The sequence below is a fragment of the Nematostella vectensis genome, chromosome 7 (assembly GCF_932526225.1).
Source record: "Nematostella vectensis chromosome 7, jaNemVect1.1, whole genome shotgun sequence".
Taxonomy (NCBI): domain Eukaryota; kingdom Metazoa; phylum Cnidaria; class Anthozoa; order Actiniaria; family Edwardsiidae; genus Nematostella; species Nematostella vectensis.
This window is the reverse complement of record NC_064040.1, coordinates 17251258-17275162: the sequence shown is the minus strand read 5'-3', so window position 1 is coordinate 17275162 and position 23905 is coordinate 17251258. Positions and strand designations below refer to the sequence as shown.

The 23905-nt window shown below is 41.1% G+C and overlaps 1 protein-coding gene, 2 long non-coding RNA genes and 1 pseudogene across 4 annotated transcripts; 2 read left to right on the top strand and 2 right to left on the bottom strand.

The window, feature by feature from the left end:
- Positions 1-7056: 7056 nt before the first annotated feature.
- LOC125568381 lies at positions 7057-7318 on the bottom strand. Its single transcript, XR_007312311.1, has 2 exons — positions 7183-7318; positions 7057-7106 (listed from the first exon to the last, which is right to left on the bottom strand). It is a non-coding gene; the product is annotated as an uncharacterized LOC125568381 (long non-coding RNA).
- A 4102-nt stretch (positions 7319-11420) lies between these two features.
- Positions 11421-14652, top strand: LOC116617309 (annotated as a pseudogene).
- A 375-nt stretch (positions 14653-15027) lies between these two features.
- Positions 15028-16064, bottom strand: LOC116605984. Of its 2 annotated transcripts, XR_007312330.1 has the most exons (3): positions 15992-16064; positions 15438-15521; positions 15028-15213 (listed from the first exon to the last, which is right to left on the bottom strand). It is a non-coding gene; the product is annotated as an uncharacterized LOC116605984 (long non-coding RNA). The 2 variants fall into 2 exon arrangements; XR_004291757.2 differs by lacking the exon at positions 15992-16064 and having other exon boundaries at positions 15438-15902.
- A 2234-nt stretch (positions 16065-18298) lies between these two features.
- LOC125568414 (circumsporozoite protein-like) lies at positions 18299-19541 on the top strand. The gene is given in 3 exon segments (XM_048730684.1): positions 18299-18780; positions 19178-19242; positions 19244-19541. Coding segments are annotated over 3 exon segments (462 nt in total). The 5' UTR covers positions 18299-18681.
- Positions 19542-23905: the final 4364 nt, after the last annotated feature.

The following is a 23905-nucleotide window of genomic DNA, read 5'->3' as shown; positions in this document are numbered from 1 at the left end:
CGCTTGCAGAGCGTCGAGATTAACGATTGACGTTTGTTTTTTCCTAGTCGTGGCATTTAAATAATAATTAGACCTCGAGCACAAAAGGGAGGCCAATTGTTTTAGTATCATCCAACTAATTGAACAAGATATGGAAAATCGTAGTTTTCTTGTTAAAATTAGGTGCTTTCTCTACTAGAGGTCTAATGACAACAGCCCTCTATTAGCATAGCCAGTCAGAATACAGCATTGGCAAGAGGCCACTAGTTGGTTGATACTAAGAGCTGATAGCCTAGAAGTAGGGGCAAATCAGAGAGCAGGATAGCTTTTTTTTCGGGATTTTCACTAGTGAAAATTACTACTATCCAAATAAATAAATTAAGATAGAGACTGTAACAAGAAAAATAATTAAAAGCAATAAAAGATATTACTTATAAAGTACTTAGCTGAACATACCTGCATTTGGGAACATTTGCTGGATGTTTCGGACTTTTCTATCCAAGTCTTCATCTGTCATCTCTGTTGTTCTTTTAGTGACAGAAATCTCAAATTCACAAAGGCGTTTTTTTGTTAATCTCACACTTCATTAGAGAGCGTCAGAGATTGCGGGTATAGACATGTTACAATCTACTAGATACTGCAATTGATCACGTGGAATTTCACATCTTGGCCGACCCTCATGTCCTGTTTGGATGGGTATGGGGCGTATCTGTGCTAAAGTACCCCGCTCTGCGTCATGAAGAATTGAGATTACAGCGGAAACACGAGTTTGAAGCTCCTCATAGACTTGAGATTCGTACGCTAGTCTTGCTAAATGTCGGAGTCGAAATAATACATAATCCGCTACATCTTCGCTAACATCTTGTTCCAATCTCCTTGCTAGATCAAGTAGGGTGAGTCAAAGGTTTTCCAAGAATTGATGATGGTCGGGAGAAAGGGGTTCTTACATCACATCGATATTTGCAAAAAGCGTGTTCGTTTTTAGTTCTGAGCAGCAGTTTCTCGTAAAACGAGAGCCTGATCAATAGTCACGTTTTCGCACATTTTCGCGCTCACTTTAGTATGTATCCTTTTGGCTTTAGTGACTGCCCAGAGCAGTTCGGTTACTTCTACTAAATGGTGTATGCTACTTTTTTCGGATGGATTCCAACCAAAACAACAGAAGTCATCACTGTTTGTTAAGGGAAGCAGCTCAAAGGCTTATAGAAACGACAAAAGACATTGCGCTTGCATACACGAAGACTTAAACGACTACAACGTTGGCTGCAATAGTGCACAACGCCTCCCCGCCACCAAGGCCAACAAGTTTTGGCACGGCCAATTCCCAATTTAACGAACACAGGAGACTGCTTAGTCCATACAAACTGCCATCCAGCAACGTGAGGCATCCACGGGCGGTTCCTTTAGAGGCGGCACCTCTCGTTCACGTTCTTCTTGTTCGACAGGCCACCCAAGTCCATACAACCGCCAGGCAGAACCTTCGCTGTGGTCGCGTGCTTTTGTATGCTTCTCCAGATGCGAACAGAACGTCACACCAGGGGCAGAGGTAAAAAAAAATAACCTTTGCCCTAAACGATTTAGGAGAGAAAAAACTGTTTATGGCATCAAATAGCATCGGAGATGAACGAAGGTCGGTCAAAGGAGCTCATTCGGAATGGTATCCAGTCGAGTACCTGGGACAAACAAAGACATACCTCTACAGAAAAAAAATAGAACTAACCGAGGATTGAACATCAGACGAGTGTCCATATGCGGACAACTTCCCAAAGAAGTTTCCAATAAGTAAAGTTATATAATCCGCATGTATGGCATTTTCTTGGGGTTGATGATAAGCTATTTCCAGGAACATCATACGTTCAATGGGAATTTAAAGCATGTATATTTCGGGGTAAATAATATATAATTTATGGCTTGGGTATTTTGGGGGTGTAATATTTGGAGTTCTGTCGGACGCCATGTTTATACCCGAGTCCCCCCCCTGGTTATGTAAACTGAGTCTTCGAGGACTCCACTTACTTTGCCTAAAATAAATCACTAGTCGTACGCTATAAATACATTGTTTTGTTGCAAATAAAAGGGAAATCTCATGGAAAATTGAAAATCGTTTTTATAACCCTTTTAAAATTAAGGACCCAGAAAATATTATTTTCCCCTAATTGTTATATAAAAGGGGCACTGACGAAAAGGAAGCCTTCGGATAAAAGGTTTCCTTATAACCGTAATGACGAATAAAATGTTTAAGGGAATCTGGGCAGAGCCACCCCATTAATCTGTGAAATATATATTTCAATTTGAGTGACATTTTTATTTATATATTTTGCGGGATGTTTGCAAACGTTGCCCTTTGCCCCCGCTGGATTTATAAAGGGATGAGTCATTGACCGCCTTTTATTGTCTTATAGGACAACGTAAGTCGGCACCACCCACAACGGCGGTTGTCGCGTCATCTACACTGCATAAGTTGATCGAGGCCTCGATAACAAAGACAGTTCCAACTATTCTGGCGAACATGCTGATTAACGGAGGTTTCGTTGCTCAACCAACATTCCTGCCCCATGCGAAAATCCCCACGGATACTGAGGGGAGTATTACCCGAACCGGCACCCGTGGAGATTGTTTCTTCGGCACTGAGGAAGAAATAGAGCTTTCAGAAGGGCTCCTAGGCCTGCGGAAGATAGCTTTTACTGAGCCACTGTCAAAGGAGAGATGGAAAGATCTCTCGGAGCGGATACAACCCTTAAGGCCAAATATGGAAGCAGGTATGAAGGAGAAGATTAAGAAAGTGCTCGCCAGCCCCCACACAGAGACTAGGGAACTTAAGCACCGGGCGTTTTGGCGAAGGCGACGGCAGCCGGAAGTGAGTTCAACTTCCGGTCCACGTTTCCGGGTGAAATTACTTGCCGTCGTTGCTTCGCGCCGACGTGAGTTTAGCTATTTTGACGTTGTGTCGAAAACGTGAGTATAGTTTTGCTTTATTTTGCCTTTCAAACTTGTAATTTCTTAGCAAAACACTCCTGTGTCACTGTTTACTATGTAACCTTCAATTTTAGAATCTTTAACGGCACTTTTTGATCGGATTTTCACATTTTTTCGACTCTAGGCCGCACATGGAAGCGTCATCAAAGAAACAGCAGTGAGTGTGTTTTTTCGGTTAGTTTTGAGGGCTTTGTTTTTTAAAAATAATGGGGATTCTACCTCGCATTTGCATACAATCAGAGGTCACGTGAGATAGCAAGCTTGCAGTATCCGAGCTCAGTGCGAGTTCGGTTTTCGAGCAAAGTCGACGTATAGCAAAGTTTTCCCGACAAGTATTCCACAAAACAACCCATTGGTCCCTGAAGGACTCCACTCATCTCTTCACAATGGCAAAGGATCCGCCTGCGGACAAAAATATCAGGCGACAAAGCCGACCAGAAGACGAACCTGATGATTTGAACTTGGATAGTGAACATGAAGAACAATCCAAGATGGCGGCCATGCCGCCGGAGGACGAAATTTCACCTCATAGTATCACGCCTACGGACGTGAAGTCTCTAACAGAGGATATTTATTGCCTTACCAAAAGGCTAAACAATGATGTGCAACCTTCCATGAAGGCCAAAGAGGGCAAAAGGAACGGTGATTCGCGATCCGAGATTCCCGCCAAAAAGGCGAAGTCGGGGAAGAAGCTCCATGAGCCTTCCAGCTCTCGCTCCTCGAGCGATGAAAGCTCCTCAGATGAGGAGGATACTCGCGAATCTCTCCTTAAAAAGTGCTCTGCGGCTCCATCAGACGATGAAGACGACTTTGTAAAGCAGCTAGCGAAAGAATGCGAGTCAGAAGACTTGATTGGTGACGATTTGCAAAACAAGCAGCTTGCCAGACTCCTTGAGAAAATGCTGCGCAATCGTCTCCCCGATAAAAGGCTTAAAGAGAAGCTTGACAAACAAGACAGGCCTGAAAACTGCCCTGCAGCTAAAGCTACGAGAGTCAATCCGGGAATATGGCGTAAGCTCCGTGAGCATACCAAAAAACGAGACCTTCAGTTTTATAAACTACAACATGCGCTCGTGAAAGGTATTATGCCTTTGACTCGATTGACAGACATGTGCATGTCAGCCAAAGGAAGCTTGGACGCAGCCTCTGTCCAGCAGATAAAACAGTTTGGCCTAGAAGCATTATCACTTATTACTCATGCTAATTATGAGCTTAATATGCAAAGAAGGCTTTTGATGAAGCCAGAAATTGGCAGAGAATATGCTGCTCTGTGCTCCCCTCAAGTCCCATTCACGGACATGCTTTTTGGGGAAGATTTGCAAAAGCATCTCAAAGACATCGGAGATGTCAATAAAATTGGGGCCAAGTTGCAGTCAAAAAAGGGGCCCCAGAGCTTCAGGTCCTCTCAAGTCAACAACCACAGAAGGAGCTCAAAAAACTGGAACAGCCAAAATTACAAGTCTTGGAAACGAAGGGAGCCAACTCAGAAGAGCTCCATCCAGGGCAAGCGCCCATCACAGTAGGCCAAGCCTGCTCAACAACACCAAATGTAAGTGTTGCCAATACTTTTATTGCTGGCAATATATCTAATCATGTCTCAAATTGGGAGCTGATCACATCAGACCCTAGCATTCTTGAGATTGTTACTGGCTACCAGTTGGAACTCAACATACCTCATCAATCAACTGTACCCCATTTCAGGTTTTCTAAAGGGGAAAGTTTGATTATAGCTAATGAGATAGACAAGTTACTTCATAAAGGAGTAATATCAAAGTCTTCTCACTGTGAGGGTGAATTCATCTCTACGGTTTTTACTAGACCAAAAAAGGATGGATAACACAGGCTCGTTTTAAATCTTAAGAGATTAAATACCTTTGTAGCCTACCACCATTTTAAAATGGAATCCCTCCAATCGGCTGCTCAGCTGCTAAAAAAGGACTACTGGATGGCAGTTTTAGATCTCAAGGATGCTTATTATTCTGTATCTGTACATCCCAGGTACAGAAAGTACCCCCGATTTTAGTTCAATGGCTCTGTTTTTGAGTATTCCTGCCTTGCTAATGGATTGGCATCTGCACCTAGGGTTTTTACAAAGCTTATGAAGCCAGTTCTTGCTAGCCTGAGAGAAAAAGGGAATCTCTTAGTTGGCTACATTGATGATATCCTTCTCTTGGCTGAAAACCCTGACAAATTGTTGCAGGAAATTTCAGAAACTGTCTCATTACTAAAGTCACTGGGGTTTACTATACACGAGACAAAATCTGTCACCACCCCAGCTTAAACAGCCAAGTTTTTGGGGTTCATTCTCAATTCACAGAACATGTCCATCTCCATGGTCCCTGAAAAAGTAGACAAAATAAGGTCAGCATGTTCTGCACTAGAACAAAAGGAAGGTCAAGTAAACATCAGAGATGTTGCCTCTGTTGTAGGTCTTATGGTATCTGCTTTTTCAGGGGTACAATATGCTCAACTTTATTATCGAGCTCTAGAAAATGACAAAACTGATGCATTGAAATGCAATGGTTGGAATCTTGAGGGAAAATGGCCCTCTCCCCTTTGGCAAAGCAGGACCTACTATGGTGGATACAGGGTGTTGATAAACATCCTCAAGCCATTCTCTCACCTCCTCTGCAGTGATACTTAAAACTGACAGCTCTCTAAAAGGCTGGGGAGGGGTTTTGGAAGATACAGACATGATAACAGGGGGTAGATGGTCATTTAAGGAGTCTCAATCCCATATAAATTATTTGGAAATCAAGGCCATCTTGCTTTCCTTGAAATTCCTCTGTGACCACATGCAATCTACCCACATTAAAGTGCTCTGTGATAATACAACTGCTGTGTCTTATATACGGAACATGGGAGGCACTAAATCCAGAAAGTGCAACACTATCATCAGAGAGATAATAATGTGGTGCATGAGCAGACAACTGAAGTTGTCCATTTCCCACATACCAGGCAAATTGAATACTGAGGCTGATGCTGCTAGCCGGAAATTTAACAGTAACACTTGTATGTAGATGGGGCACCCCTGACATAGATATGTTTGCTTCCAGACTGAACTATAAAGTTACTCCTTATGTTGCCTAAAGACCAGACCCTGGGGCTATAGCTATTGAGGCTTTTTTGTTAGACTGGAGCAAGTATAATCTGATATATTGCTTTCCTCCTTTCAGCCTTATAGGCAAAGTTCTACAATTTATAGAGGAGAGCGGCACAACAGCAATCATAGTAATCCCTCATTGGCCAACACAGTTTTGGTACCCCTACCTTCTTCAGCTGCTCAAGGCTCAACCAGTGCAAATCAAGATGCGCAAACAGACCTTAGCTCTGCCGTTTCAGCCAGAAGAGGTACATCCACTGTACCCGAAGCTTCAGCTTCTTGGTTGTCTTGTATCCGGTCATCGCTAGTTGCGCAGGAGGTACAAGGAGAGCCTTTGGGAATCATTTTAAAGTCTTGGCGGTCAGAAACTCGAAAGCAATATCAAACTTATGTCAAGACCTGGGTCAAGTATTGCTTGGATAATGGAGTTAATCAGATACAGCCAAGTCCGCAAAACGTTCTGAATTTCCTTACATCTATGTCTAAAACTGTTGGTTTTAGTGCTGTTGCTACAGCCAGAAGTGCACAATCATCGTTTATTTTGATAGACGGTTTCAAAGTTGGTGAGCACCCACTGGTGTCACGATTCATGACTGGATTGTTTAATGAGAAGCCCGCACTACCACGATATGTTTCAACATGGAACCCACATACAGTTTTGACATATCTTAAAAGTCTACCATCTTTTGGGGAAATGTCACTAAAGCAACTTACTCAGAAGCTGGTTATGCTTATGGCCCTGCTGTCTATTCTTATGGATAAGCCATAGCCTGAAGAATACACCCTTTGTGTGGGGCCATTATGCATTTTGACTCTAACCCTCGCTGAGTCCGACTGTTGACGCTTGGAAGCCAGTAGCCCAGGATGTGGATTGGCCCCGTATTTACGGAGCTCCATCTCCTGTAGCTTGACCCGATTGGCATAGGGACCACCGACTAGAAGATGGGAAACGAATGGAACTATCGTTTTATTTGAGTGCAACTGGCTCTTCTGTTCTGTAAGTGCTCTCTAAATCCACTTGCTTACTGTGCAGTTCTCGATGCAGCGGCTATAAGGCCAAGGTTAGAGAGGAGTTGTGTGTACAAGGGGATCATTTACATACGCATTTGCCTATAGCTACTTACGTAGGGATGGTTGTTGAGTGACAAATCGACTTGCAGTTGTTGTTTTTCCACCTGCACTAGTTGCGTCAGACGCAATATTTGTGTAGAGGGCGAGCGTTAAGGAGTCTATTGCGGATAGACGGGCCTCTAAAGTTAGGAGTCTAGTGCAGATAGACGGGCCCCTAAAATTAGCCCCTACGGCGTTGATTCCTATGGGAAGGGTCAGCGAAACCGCAGAATGCTGCGGTCTGATGGATTCCTGTTAAAACCACTCTCCATCAGACTTTCATGCAGAAGCTTATTCCAGTTTCTGCCTGACTATTTTAGGCCGTAAAGAGATTTCTTTAACTTATACACTAACTTTTCTCCATTTTCGGAGATCACTTCGAAGCCTTCTGGTTGTTTCATGTATATTTCCTGATCTATTGGTGCATGTAGGTACGCTGTTTTGACATCCATTTGATGGATAGTGAGGTCATACTGCGCTGCTAATTGCATCAGAACCCTAATTGAGGTGATGTTCGCAGTAGGAGCGAAGGTCTCCTGGTAATCAATTCCTTTAACTTGGCTATACCCCTTTGCTACATATCTAGCTTTAAATACTTCCCTGCCTGCTGCATCTTCTTTAATGGTGTATACCCATTTCCCCCCCACTGGGTTCACACTCTCCGGGAGGGAGGTTAGCTCAAATGTGTCATTTTCTTGAAGTGACCCCATTTCTTCGGCCATGGCTTGGTTCCATTCTGTAGCGTTTGTTGAGGCCATAGCCTCAGAGTAACTTTGTGGCACCCCTGAAACTCTGTAACAATAATCAACACTGGAATAAGTTATGTCATCACTATCACTTATACTGGTAACATAATCATCCAAATACTTAGGGGGTTGTCTCTCTCTTTGTGGACGCCCACTTGTGTGACTCTGATTATCTACCTGCTTGCTATCACCGGGTGTACAACTAGCTTCACCATCTACCTTGCCCACATCTGGGTGGCTTATTATGGCTCCATTGGAGTTGACTAGTTGTTCTGATCCAACTCCTTCATGAACATTGCCCACTGGCATTTCATTGTGAATGAGGCCTTCAGTTTGAGTTTCTTGCTCGATGCAATCCTTACTGATGAACTTAATGGGCCTGTGCTTTAACACCTTCCCCTTATCTGGGTGGTACACTAGGTATGCCGGGCTGTTCTTGTCATACCCTACGAATACCCCTCTCACACCGCGAGAGTCTAATTTCTTATGGTTGTGATTGTACGTGTAACATTCTGATCCGAATATTCCCATTCTGGAAAGGTCAGGTTTCTTTCCTGTTAGCATGAAATAAGGTGTGTTCTCTGTTCTCCTGTTATAGCACCTATTCCTAATGTGTGCAGCAGTTTGAACTGCATATGGCCACAAGAACTTTGGCACCTGTTTCTCTATGAGCAAACATCTGCCCATCTCAAACAAGGTTCGCCACTGCCTTTTAGCTGTTCCATTCTGATGTGGGGAATGGGGACATGATAACTCATGCTTAATGGATCTCTCTCGGAGAGAGAGAAAATACACAAATACTGCCCCAGAATAATCATCTGTAAATGAGATACTATACTTAAAACCCTCCCTTGGTACTGGGTTTATAGGGCCCGCCAGGTCAGTGTGAACCCTCTCTAAGGGTCTGGTAGCCCTAGCATCTGGCTTTCTATTTCTGTTATTTACAAATTTCCCCTCGATGCAGGTGTTGCAAGTTAACTTAGACTTATCTATCTTTCCAGACATATTCATTTCCTCTACTACCTCCTTTGTCTTTAAGACATCCTCAAAATTGCAGTGGCCTAATATTTCATGCCACGTGTATATGTCATGTGAAACGCTTACCTTATCATAGCTGTCATTACCATAAAGTGGTTCTACAGTGTTCAAATAGTACAACTTATTTTGTTCCTCAATTGTAAATGCAGTACCATCCTTATGGATGAGTTCATTCTATCCAGTTTGGAACTTCACTTCTGCCCCATTTGCAGTTGCAGCCTTCACAGAGAAGATGTCTTGGGGGTACGATGGTATGTACAATGCTCCCTTCAGCACAGCGTTTACATGTCTGCCATTCACATCCTTGAGGGTTACCATTGCGTCTCCTCGCTTTACGGCAATGTTCCTGGTCCTTGTTCCATCAGCTAATTCCATACAATGTTCACTCGGTTTGAATGTTCCATCGATCCTTGTGATCGTATCAGTTGTAACGATATGAGATGTAGCCCCAGTGTCAACTAGCATGCCCTTGGGGTTGTTGAAAACTTTGTTACTGTGATCCTTCACATTAAATGTGAAAGTATGTTCCTCCTCATTATTTTCTGTATCATCCATAACAGAAACTTTCTTTGTTGTGTCTCCTTTCTGTTGGTGCCTTTTACATTCTCCACCTGAATGGGTAGAACTCTTGTGATAGTTGCGCCATTTTGTTGTTTCACTTTTCTTTGGGCAGTCCCTGATGAAGTGCGAAGTTTGACCACAACCATAGCATGCACGTGGTGCTGGAGACGCAGCCTTAATTACTTGGTCTGCTTTCGCCTTACTGCTAAATTTCTCTGTTTCTTCATAGCTTCTCAGGTGACCTTTGAATGTAGATAATGATATCTCCCCAGCGCTTTGAGTGATGTGTATAGCTAGCGGTTTATAGGATTCTGGTTACCCTTTCAGAATCATTGCGATGATCAACCCATCACTGAGTGTTTCCTTTGCGTTTCTGAGAGCAGTGATAGCCTTCTCAGCACGAATTAAATACTCGGTGACTGTTTCGTTTACTCCCATTACGAGTGATGTTAGTTCAGTGTACAGTGTTATGATACGAGGCTTGCTTTGGCTCGCATAAAACTCCCGTAGTATCTTTAAAGCTTTCCTGCCGTCGTCAGTAGCTTCTCTCATTACTAGTGAGAGGCTTTTATCGTCTAAGAACTGTATAAGTCCCGCATAGCATTCTTCGTTCTTTGTCGCGTCAGGCGCATCCGTCGATGGCAAGATCGTATCTTTCAATTTCAACATCCGTAAATGTCCCAAAAATTTGGCCTCCCACAATTCATACTTGCTCTCGTCTCCGTCGAACGTCAATCTGTTCCATTTCGAGTCCGTCCTGGGCACATAACCTGTAGAACTCATCTTGTTATGAGTGTCTTTACTTCTTTTATTCTCTCCAATACAACGCGTACAACATGGCGGATCATACAGACCACGAGGGTAACGATTACCCAGAATGCAACATTAGGTTACGTCATTATAAACATAACTCAACACGTTTAACTAAGATTGGGTGTTTTTTTGCCGTGGTTGTGTGGTTTCAGACAAATATCTAAAGACACATAGACATTATCAGTAAGAAAATGTGACATAGGCAAATGAAGTATTTGATACAGCCTAGGACTATCTGAAAAAGAAATGCACAAACAAGGTACATTTTTCCAACACAACTAAGGTTAAGTTTGAGGTTCTTTTTGAAGTCCAAGAATTTGAAGTCGTTGATGATTTCTCCAAACAACCATTCTACTGACGACCGTACTGAGCTCATTCTTGAGTTGTACTCTTCCATCATGGGGGTCAAAACTCCATTACGGAAAGGGGCTTGAAGGTGTACCCTCAATGGGTACGCAGGGTCCCCATACATACACATCGCCTGACCAGTAGGGGAGAATGCATTGTTTTCTAATTCATGCAAAATATTGGATTCCATCAGCATAAATGCATCATGTCTTTTGCCCTCTGAAAGAAAAGTTTTAAAAGTAGATATGAAAAATGCACATGACAGGAGTCAATTTTTAATTATTGTAAGTTTAGATGGCTAGAAAAGTCTCTACCCCTCTCCCCAGGTTGCTCTCCCTGTTCAATGGAACACTTCAATTCGTTTCGTGAGCACTTCACCTATTCTGTTTAAGGTGTATCAAATGTACTCATCAGATTAGCCAAGAAAAAATCCTTGGGGATAATGATGTTTTTAGATGTCTTGCTCTTTTGTTTCTGGTGGGTGAGGTCTATAAATAAAAACACAACAAGTAGTCTCAAGATAAAACAGCCGAGTTTACTTAACGACTGGGCCATACATGTGTCCGATAAGGCCGTTAGGCAGCGCCACTGACTGAAACTTTAAAGAGTGCACTCTTTTATGACCATTATATACAATTCTTTGGTTTTGGCCTGGACGCGATATTGGTCGCACCGTTCCGTCTACAAAGCCAAAACAGTTGCTTAATGGGGCTCCCTTGGCAAACATTGCATCAGCATATTCTGTTCCCGAAACGCCGGTTAGCGCTAACCCAGGGTTAGTTTGGGGAATAAATCTAACCCTGCTCGCGAGGTGGGTTAACTCGCTAATCCATGGATTAGCGCAAGCTGGCAAAAAACAAAATGGCGGATTTGTTGTTTTGCCGGGTCGGGGAAGCTTACCCGCAAGCTCGCGAACGCCGCTTTCGCTTGTTTAACGGAAGCCTTGATGACTTCCTCAACGACCAAGAGGTCAAATCGAGGTTCCGCTTTCGGAAAGACACAATTGAGTATATAACACAGTTTTTGAGGGAGGAATTAAGCCGGGATAGGCGACGAAATCACGCACTTGCTCCAATAGTCCAAGTTCTTGTCGCACTACGCTTTTACACTTCGGGGAGTTTTTTTGCAAATCATAGGCGATACATTTGGCCTTCCAAAGTCTACCGTTTCCCTTTGCGTCTCAGATGTGACAAGAGCGCTTGTTAGCAAAGCTGACCGCTTCATCAAATGGCCTTCGCGAGAGAGGCAAAGGGAGATAAAGCAGGCATTTTACGACAAGCACGGCTTCCCTGGAGTTATCGGCTGTATTGACGGGACTCATGTAAAGCTCCAGGCCCCGACAAATCATGAGAACGATTATGTCAATCGGAAAGGGCAGCACAGCATTAACGTGCAAGCCGTGTGTGACGACAAAGGTAAAATATTTTAAGGTGTGAAGATGGGGGTGTATAAAACAACAACTTCACTGCATGCCAAGTAATTGCAGAGGCAGCCAAGGAACTCATGCAAAACTCTAAGGCTGAAAGCAGTTGATTTTTTATATATCTTTTGAAAACCTTGCAGGTTCTTACCAGAGGATGGTTGGGATAGATACACCCCCTTAATAATAATAACAACAACAAGAATAATATCAATCAGCTCTCAATCAGCCAAACAATATTTCTCTTATTTTAAGAATGGGTCCCCCTCACAATACAAGCACACTGCTTGTTTGCATCCTGTAGATCTATCTATTTGCTATGGGGGTGAAGGGAAGGGTTTGACCCAAAAATTTACTAATACATACATTGATCCTCTATCGTCCTTATTCAGCTTTGCTTTTACTTTTTTTATTTATTGTTTTTATTAAGATGAACTTGTTTCAACTTTATTTTTTGCAGGTCTCTTTACCAACATTGTTGCCCGTTGGCCTGGTAGTACTCATGATGCTTTCATATTTCGGAATTCATCTATTCAGAATACGCTGGAAAGGAAGCACACAAGGATAGATGAGGGGTACTTGTTAGGGGACAGTGGGTATCCATGCCGCCCCTTCCTCATGACACCCTATCCTAACCCAGCCAACCAGCATCAGGTAAGGGAGTGTTCATTAAATACACCGAGGGGGGGGGAGGGAAAATTGTGGGGGGGCTCCGCAAATTTTTAGCCAAGAAAAGTGGGGGCTCTAAATAAAAAGGTCTCTAAGGGAAAGAGAAAGAAAACTTTAGGGTTCTATAAGGGGGACACCGAAAAAGATTGTTTACAATGAAAGGGGGCTCCGAAATTTTAAGGTGTCTTGGGTAAAAATCTTCCCTCCCCCCTCAGTGTAAATAATGAACACTCCCTAAGAATTTTTTTTAAATAATGAGACAACTAAATTGTTGTATATTTTCATAACTTCTCCATTACCACTGATAGTAGTAATACCCAATAAATTCAATAAATCTGAAAAGTGAAAATGTGCACTAAAAAGGTACTGCACTGAGTGGATATCATGGCACTCAATTAAAAAAGTCTACATGTTACAACACCTGAATAATACATTGAAACTTTTTATGTATGATTTTAATAATAGGAAATTATCCAGGAAATAACCCCTAATTCTTAGTGCTTTTTTTTATAAAACCTATGCAACACTGTCGTAGTCAAGCAAGCATACAAGAGAACAAGGATATTAGAGTGTATACGAGTTAAACAATCTAAAGTGCATTTCACTATAATACCTTGGTATACAGTTATCTATACATACCATAGACAGATGCACAAAATTTATTTCAATCCATTTATTTCAAAATATATATTTTTTACTATGTTATTAGGAAGACTTCAATGGAGCCCATTCAAAAACAAGGGTTAAAATTGAACAATGCTTTGGCCTATTCAAGAGGCGGTTCCATCTTATGCACGGTGAGGTCAAAATGAAGCCCGAGAAAGTCAGCCAGTTAATAGGGGCTTGTGCTGTATTGCATAATATCGCAATCTTGAGAAATGACATATGATGGCCTAGCAGCTGGACCTGATGATGAGCCAGATCTGAATGTGTATCAGGGCCCTGAAGATGGAAAGATCATTAGAGACTTTATTTCAAACTCCTATTTTTAAAATATGTTGCTTTTGTATTTGTCCTACCCCAGTATCATCACAGCACTGGACCTAAAAGCATAAGACAGTTTTAATGCACACACATACTTTTGAGGCTTCAACCAGTATCAACGTGAAATTAGTTAGCATGTTCGATGGTTTTAATTTTGGCAATGAAGCAGAGAAGTGTAAATTATTGCAGCACCAACATGTAAAGACATGCATTAGAACCTAAGTTGGACAAAATTTAAAGAACCTAAGAACCTGGTTAGCCTAATTTGACAATAATTACCATTTACATAAGAACCTGTTTAAGCCGACTTAAAAAAGTCTAGGTTTTTGTTATATGGTTTTTGCTGTAGTTTGGCTGGATTACAATAAAAAACTTTCAGGCAGTCAATGGACAGTGAAATCCAACAAAGGTATTCTCACATGCTGCTATTAATTGTTTTCTGCTGTCTTCATTGCGTTGTTGATTGGTTGAGGGCTTTAAGAAGTTTGGGAATACATTAGAACTATCCATACTTTTGGTTTCAGTGCTGTAAGTATTTTTTAATGTTACTGTTGTTTTTTTTAATTGTTAATTGCTTAGATAATAATAATGCTACAACATTCAAAAGAGTGAACTTGAATGTGTACTATTTCTACAAAGGACTTCCAAGACAAATTTTAAGGACATATTTCCTATCATAAAAAAGAAATGCAATTATCTATTGTAATTCATGAGAATATGTATGATGCAGCTTTGTACAAAGTAAAAATAATGGCTCAGAGAAGCTCAAACATGACTAGAAGTCTAGTAAGTCTTAATAATTTGTATTACTACATGCATGTTGCCTGTGTCTCAGAGGATTTCTATTATAGACATAGAAGAATGGGGAAATAATTAATAGTGGTAGATGCTGAATTTCAAAGCTTCAAAAATTTCCATCTCTATTTGCTGCATTGAAGGCGGCAAAAAAAATAAAAAGGAATGGCCATATAGTACATTTCGGATATCAAGATTTCATCACAGTGTGCTCTCCAGACAGTGGCACCTGTGGCGCTCAGCCACGCTGTAGTTTCCAAGTGTTGCTGTGTTCTTGGCTCAAGCATGAATAATTACTTGAGTTAAACAGAAAATTTTCACGCAAAAATTTTTTTGCAACATTCCTTCCAATCATTTGGTTCATCACACAAATCAATCCTAAGTCATTTTTTTAAACATTATTAATGTGCCGCCACTATGGCAAAAAATACTGGGGATAACACTGGATCATAAGAGATATTGTTAGAAAAACACATTGTGAGTTATTTTGACAATCATTGAGACTTTTGGGTGCTCACCTCATTCCTCTGTTATACTTTTCCTCAAAAGAAAGACCTCCAATGTTAGTTTTTGATTTTTCAGGAGGAGATTCTCCTTTTGAAGCTGGAGAGCCTCATACTGCACTTGTAGTACGTCATCTGCATATTTTTTTTTCTTTGGAGGAGGGGTAGCTGAAAAGGATATGACTAATTAATTAGAGTTTTATGGCGAATACCCTCAGTTTGTACCCCCTGGGGCCCCTGGGAATTCTAGAGTCGGGAAATACACAGAGAACCACCAAAAAGAGAACGGTTGATTTTGATGAGAACTTAAGTATATACTTACATTTTAAGTTTTTAGATTTGAATAATAAACTTTGTTCACTAAACAATCACAAATCACTGCACTTTCTTACCATGTTTAGTAGGAAGATGAACCTCTGATTCTTCAATTTGATCTAAAACCGATGGTTCTTCTAAGTCATCAGCCAACGAATCGCCTGAAATATAAGACATGTCAAGTGATTTTATCAAGCTCACTTAAGTTATCTTATAAAAGCTTATTTTCCAAGGTGAAAACTACAAATTGAAATGAGGTATTTTTCATCTAGTCGATCGGACGTCCCTGTGTTTACAAAAACTTAGTTAAATGAGTGAAGATGATATAAGAATTCCCACGATTGAGATTCAGAAGCTTCGAGTTGGAACACATCAGAACAAACATGGCTGATACGCGATGTAGGAACAGTTTTACAGTTGTGGCGTGTGAGACTGGGAACAATTAAGTATTTTTTATTTGGAGAAGGGAGGGGGGAGGATTGCCGGCACGGAAGAAATTATTTCTAAAGGAAAACAAGATTGAAAAATAAATTTACTAAATAAAAAAAATAAATAAAAAAAAAGAGAACTTATCGCCGTGTCATTATCCTTGTATGTTCTAAATGATTATAAAAACAAATTTTAGTCTGACCGGTCTCAAAACCAATCAGCCCGGAAAAACTGGGAGTGTCTTGGTACTCCTCTATTATTTTTGCCGTGGCGTGGCGTGGATGGAGGCTTGGGTGGTGGACCCCCTCCGGTTTTGCCACTCTCCCGCTTGAACTCCGAGTTCTCCCTCTTTGCTTGGGAGAGGAGGTTTTTCCATTTGTCTTCTACCTCTACAAGACTTCGTGGAGCAACTCCAACTGCGTTCATTTTATCCTTTATTTACTCCCACACACTATTCTTTAATTTGTTTGTGACAGCATTTGTCAACTTTGAATTTAGTATCTCTTTTTTCTCTGCCACCGACTCCGTGATAATGGTTATTTCCTCAATGGAAAAATTCGGCTTGCGCTTTGACTTCTTGGAGTCCATGTTTACGATCGGAAAAAAAATAATCAAAAAGCCGAAAGTCGAAAAGGGCGCGAAAAACGCGCGTTTGGCAGTTTTGTTTACGTCTTGGGAGTCCTGTGGTTGCTCGGAAAATCCCGCCAAACCGGTTTATGGCCGGTTTCTAGCTTGGAAGCCATTTCTAACCCAGGGTTAGTTAATCGGGGGTTAACTCGGCTTTCGGTAATGGTGAGTTATCCTTAGGTTAGCTAACCTAGGATTAGCGAATTTTAACCCAGGGTTAGGCGCTAATCTAGGGTTAAGTTAATCGGCTTTTCAGGAACCGGCCCCAGCTTCTTAAAAAGATATATTTAACTTTAGGACAGGATAAAACAACGTATACTTTGCCTTTTTTACATAATTCTACAATCTTAATACTGTAAACTTTGTGTATATAATCATTGCCTTAAGCATGTGCCGTAGGTACATTATGATAAAATACAGAAGTTCATAACGTCTAAACTGCTATTTTAACAGTCTTCATGATGCATACGGTATTTGTTTGACCACATTTTCTTTCTGCCTGTCACTGGAAAAATAACCCACTCCAACCCTTTAACAATTACCATCAAAAGTAATATCATTATTTATAAACTATTACAGAGGTCACAAATCTAAAAAAATGTCAAATTTGTATCATGAATTTTGTACGACTTGGGTGTGGCTGCCACTCATACAAAAGCTCTGAAGTATGTGACCTTCGCTTTGCGACCTTAATTTGTCTTCTCACGAAAGGTGTCCCTACAGTGCTGTCATTACAATGCTGAAAGACCGATTTGTAGAAGGGCTGCAAATGTATAAAACCCATGGACCGATTATACGTCCTGGTCAGTTGACTGATAAGTGAATTATAAGTGCAGTATCATTAATCCTTTTCTTTTCATTTTACTACCTGATTGATGCCAAAGATGAGGAACTGAAAGAGCTGGCCACAAATCAAGGGATGGTCAACCAACTGATGCTGGCTGCACTCAGCTTCCCACGGTATGTTTCATATATATAAATTGTTCTAAAAGGGCGATCAATAGTTGAATTGAGATAACAAAACTTCATAATAACAAAATCAAATTTAATTTAACAACATGTTTCGAAGTGACACACTTCTTTCCTAGAGGATGACTGCTAGGCTAAAGAACTCAGTTATATATGAAGACACGGATAATACTTTTGATTTCAAAATAGCCAAATTTATTTTTGTGGCCTGATTAAACAGCCCTCTCTTGCGGCCAACTTCTATATTATTTCAATATTGAAATTATTCCTTTGCTTTTATTGTTATAAGATGGCAAACAAACAGCTCCTTGTTGAGGGGATTATGTTGCACGCGGTCCTGAACCGGAAGACAGTTGTCCTCGACCATATAAGAAAGGGGATGGAGATGCTGGTGTGCTGAAAGAGTTCCCCTTTGTGTTTGAGAAACTTTTCATGTGGGAGACAAATGCCAGCGGCATCACGTCTGACACAGTGTCAGGGTGTTTGCAGACATACCTGACAGAGGGCACTGTTGATGGTATGTATGTTATTGACTGCTGAGCTGAACTGGAACTCATTCCCTGTAAATGTCTATTATACTGTTCTTTAAGGTGGCGCGCCGAGGTTGTTTTGGCTAAACAGCTTATATACTAAGTTCCCTACAGAAGACACGTTTTCGGCGCGATTTTCGTAAATTTTTCAGATTTTATTAAAATATCTATGCTTCATCAGATTCCGCAAGATTCACTCTTCTTGGAAATCAAATTATTTTTTGTCATGCAAGTTAAATGAAAGCAATATTTTTATATTAAAATAAAAATAAAATAAAATAAATATAAGACAGGTAGCTTGCTTATCCTTGATTAGACTCAGTGGCAGATCCAGGCCCTCTGTAGTGACACTCTAATATCTGCACCATGTAACTGACAAAGTTTTTTGTTTTGTAAAAGGTTGGAAATGACTGAGACGAGTGCTATTTATATGGAAACCGCATCATGATCAGGAGCTCCGAAAAGAAATGCTTCTTTTGGAGCCACACCAACATCCGGGTTACAGCAAAGAAAGAGCTGAGGTGTGGAAAAGTATTCCCGATAGTTTGTTTGGAAACCATGGCATGAAAGTGTCAGTTAGATCTGAAAGGGAAAGTTTGAGAAACTTTACGATCTGTTCAAGAATCGTGAAGGAAAAGAGAAGAGGGACAGTGGCGTTGGTGCCGAGTATGGCGACAAGAACAAAGCGTTGACAGACATCCATGATCAAATCCTTGAATATGACGCGGAGAAAAAGAAAGGCAAAAAAGAACAGGCTGAAAAGGCTATGGGAGAGGAGACGAGAAGAAAGGCAACAGAGCGGCTAAGTGCTACAAAGAAGAGAAAGAAAGATGCAGGAGAAGAAAAAAGAGAAGAACCCAGACAAGTCTGGGCTCCTAAAAGAAATGCTTCTTTTGGAGCCACACCAACATCCGGGTTACAGCAAAGAAAGAGCTGGGGTGTGGAAAAGTATTCCCGATAGTTTGTCTGGAAACCATGGCATGAAAGTGTCTGCTAGATCTGAAAGGGAAAGTTTGAGAAACTTTACGATATGTTCAAGAATCGTGAAGGAAAAGAGAAGAGGGACAGTGGCGTTGGTGCCGAGTATGATGACAAGCACAAAGCGTTGACAGACATCCATGATCAAATCCTTGAATATGACGCGGAGAAAAAGAAAGGCAAAAAAGAACAGGCTGAAAAGGCTATTGGAGAGGAGACGAGAAGAAAGGCAAGAGAGCGGCTAAGTGCTACAAAGAAGAGAAAGATGCAGAAGACGAAAAAAGAGAAGAACCCAGACAAGTCTGGTAGAAATGATGGAGCGAAGTATAGCGTTCAATCGTGAAGAGAGACAGAGAAAGAGATCAAAAACACAGGGCAGATGAGTTAAAGCAACAAGAGCAATGTCACAGCATGTTGCTACAGCAGCAACAACAGTTCAGCAATATCAGTACGAATGCCAACAGCAATATCAGTACCAATGCCAACAGCAATATCAGTACCAATACCAACAGCAATATCAGTACCAATACCAACAGCAATATCAGTACCAATGCCAACAGCAATATCAGTACCAATGCCAACAGCAATATCAGTACCAATGCCAACAGCAATATTAGTACCAATGCCAACAGTAATAACAGACCATGACCACATCAATGATGCAGGCACTGTCACAATTATTGCAAACTGATAAAAATCAGAGAATGTAAGCTTTTTCATGGCCCTCTCTACCCTAAAGCCAGTATTAGAATCTCATTTGTACTATTTAAAATTTAATTTTGTACTGATTTTGAATGTACATAATTTATAATACTTACTATTTAAAATATACTATATGTAGTAAATTATATTCTTTTCCCTTTACTGCCCTTTACTAGACTTTGATAGAAGTCCTATGAAAGCCAGGTGTAAACACGCTGATAAAATGGCAAACTTACTTTAGTATTGTACTTTCTGAGTTCATGTATCCCCCAAAATACCCCATATACCTCCAAAATGCTGCAGAATGCAGGTTTGAAGCACACATTTCGAAAACTTTCCTGTGGAGGCATGCCCCGGACTTTCCTACACAGGCGTGCTGCTCTGCACCTGGCTTTGGCCCATATCAATTGCGAATCAGTCAAATTCAGTTCTCGACCCACCCCTGCAAAGATACCTGAAATATAACCACCTTTAACCCATGGTCAAGCACTGTGAATACTGAACCCATTAACCAATTCAGCCTATGCAAATCAAAGTGGCACAAAACAGCGCAGGGGAAGAAAAAATCGTATGTCAGAACGGTTTGTTTACAATCTAAAGTTGCAAATTGACGAATACGACTGCGAGTACGAATTTCTAGTGCCAGTGCGCTCGCGGCCAAAACTCTTCCTCGTTCTCGGCTCTAAAGGTCTCTATTTTCGACTTTAAGACATTTAGCTAAATTATTTAATTTTTTCACTTGTAAAAGAAAAAGACAATAACAAACATGACTTAGTTGGTCCAATTGTTTATTTGTTTTCCAAAGAGAAAAGTGATTTTTTTTATTTGATCATGCGGTGAACAAATAGTTGCTTAAGAAAATATGATAAAATAACCTTTATTAATTTAATTTTTAGGAAGGATATGCATATTTATGATTTTTTATTGAAAAGTATCCCCCCTATTTAAACCTTGTACCTTTCACATACATCTCGATGTGCAGAAGCCCCAGTTTAAAGGTATAATACATTTGATCAGCACATGATGTTCAGCTTTTACAGAACCCCTACAGTGAGAGAGAGAGAGAGAGCGAGAGAGAGCGAGAGAGAGCGAGAGAGAGCGAGAGCGAGCGAGAGCGAGCGAGAGAGAGAGCGAGAGCGAGAGAGAGAGCGAGAGAGAGAGCGAGAGAGAGAGCGAGAGCGAGAGAGCGAGAGCGAGCGAGAGAGAGCGAGAGAGCGAGGGAGAGAGAGCGCGAGAGAGAGCGAGAGAGCGCGAGAGAGAGCGAGAGAGCGCGAGAGAGAGCGAGAGAGAGAGAGAGAGAGAGAGAGAGAGAGAGAGAGAGAGAGAGAGAGAGAGAGAGAGAGAGAGAGAGAGAGAGAGAGAGAGAGAGAGAGAGAGAGAGAGAGAGAGAGAGAGAGAGAGAGAGAGAGCAGACTAACCAAATGGCCAAAATCTGGCAAACAATTAGTCAGAGGTTGGCTGTCCTGGAGAAGCCAAAATTCAAGAGCTCTATTAGCAAAAGAGAGCAGTGCAAGACCGTGTGATGTTACTTGTAACGAAATTCAAGAGTACCATCGGCAAAAGAGAGCAGTGCAAGACCGTGTGATGTTACCTGTAACGAAATTCAAAAGAAGGATGGCGGCAGAGAGGCGAAAGTCGGGGATAAACTCAACGATGAGTTAGGTGGACACGATGCTTTTATAATGGTTGGCAACACGACCTGCTGCGTGAGACTGAAGGTGTTTATTGTATATCTTAGTCTAGGAGGAAGGGTTGTGGCGGTTGCAACTCTCTTTAAGAGAGAAAAACAGCTATAAAAAGCGATCGGGAGTCACCTTGTTTTTGGGTGTTGCAACCGCCAAAAATTATAACCTTTCCTCCTTCTAAAAAAAGCCTTGAATCTGTACGTAGTGACTGATAAAGAGGGAATAAGAGCCAATGGAAAATACTGTTTTTCTTGTTGATAGCTGATTGATGTTTAGCCGTTCTAAATGAATGAAATCAAATAACTAAAGAAGATGGTCTATTGAATATTAAACGGGTCTGCTAGAATATGGGCAACAATATCTCCAGAATTGAAATTAAAAAGGTTATAAAAATTGCTCATAACAGCTTCACTTACCACTTTTTAACACATACCTACTTTTTTGCATCTTATACTAAATGGATGTTTTAAACAGCTGATAGAAACAGAAAGAAAGTGGAGCAAGAGAAGGTGAAGGTAAAAGAGATTCGAAAAAGAGCCCTGGAGAGGTTTGGGGATACGAAGAAGAGGGATGAGTCTGCAAATATTTTCCTTTGATCATTGGATGGATATACCAAGTCAGAAAACATAAACAAAGCTTAAGTATATATTATTTTCATTGTAAATAAATTCAAATGAAAAACAAATCTACATATGAAAATATTGATTTACTTTGCAAAGGAAAATAGAATAAGTACACGTCATAATTCATGAAAGGTGAGTTCTTTCTTGAAAACCAAATCAAAATACTAACAATGGTCCATTATTGTCCTAACCCAGTGCTTTGTTGCCATCAAAATAAGTTCGCACTGACATCTCGCCTACACCTTTCAAAATAAACCAATAAAAAAATTTCTGCTCTGTTACACACGGCATAAAGTCCGCGTTTCCATTAGTTTTCTAAGTGAGAAAAGTATAGAAAATCCGCAATAATCTTGAATATTCTTTGGATTTTCCCGCCTTGGTAATATTTGAGATTTTCCATGGCGTTTTCCTCGCATTTTGCACAACAGATAATCCCACATTTTCAGGCTCCATTAATCTAAGATATTCCAGGCATTTTCCTCGCATATTCTTTGGCATTTATTTTGAAAAATAATTTGAAATTTTGAAAAATCCTAAAGGATTTGATAGCGGCTGTCGGCAGAGCCTTTTCCTGTGGAAACAAACAAACGAGAACGGGAAAGAACAGAGACGCGACACGGATAAGTGAACTAAAAAAGCTCTGCTATCCGAAATTGCAAACTTGAACCTTGCTAAACCTAAACCTCTCAAGCGAAACAACAATGGAGAAGAATAAATTTCTCCAACCGAAGGAACAATAGAAGGAATTAGAGGCATCTGTCATGCATGGTAATAAATTGCCGTAGCGTTAAAAACAAAATAGCCAACATCGCTGCTGTAGTAGACCAGTACAACCTGATATCATTCTTGGAAGTGAATCCTGGTTGAACTCAAACATCGCGAGCAATGAAATATTCCCAGATGGAAACAAAATTTACAGGAAAGATCGCCCCGACGCCAGAATGGAGGTGGTGTTTTTCAGGCAGTGAAAAATAATATCCTCGTTACACATTGCTCGGGACCTGGTACCTGTCTGTGTAATTATCAGGACTCAATGGCAGCTGGTAGATAAGAACCAAATTCTTCTAATATTGCCTCTAAGGGCTAAATGCTTCGCTATTGAAAATTGGCAATAGATTGCAGGATGACAACGTTATCCTTGCTTGTGGTTTCAATGCCCCTGATATTGACTGGAATGCTGAATATTCAAGTCATTAACCTGCCTCTGATAAGTACGGTGGCCCACTAGGGTCACGGCAAATTAAAAAAAGCCACGGCAAATTAAAAAATGCCACGGCAGAACAAAGCAAACGCACGGCAAAAGAAAGCGATCTCACGGCAAAATAAATCAAACTCGCGGCAGAACAAAGCATCTCACGGCAAAGAAAGCAATCCCACGGCAGAATACAACGAACTCACGGCAGAACACAACGAACACGGCAGAACACAACTACGACCTGGCCCACAAGGGTCACGGCAAATTAAAAAAAGCCACGGCATAAAACAAAAAATTACGGCAGAACAAAGCAGACTCACGGCAAAAGAAAGCAACTCCACGGCAGAATACAACGAACTCACGGCAGAACACAACTGTCCGGAAGTAGAAAACCCGCAAGATTGCGTTACTTTATAATACTGTATTACGTTACATATTTAGTTTTGTTATGTGATCATGTTGTAATTCGAGAAAGGTAAAAAAAGGGGGTTGTGCCCCTAGAGTTGAGATGCGAGTGTTCTATTACTACGGAGAGTTTGTGATCAAGGAATAAAGTAAAGAGAATATAAGTGAGTTTATTTGGTTGTCCCCGACACCAAAAGTGGCGACCACGCCAGGACACATATCTGAGGAGTTTTAACGCCCGGTGCGGCTACATTTCTGCGAGTTTTGCGAGAGGAATTCAACCAACGAGGGAGTTTGAAAACATGACAACCGAAGAGAAGTTCACCAAGCACATTGGACTTGCCGATATCAAACTAAAGGATATAATGTCTACAACCAAGGATACTGGAGAGCTAGAAATCG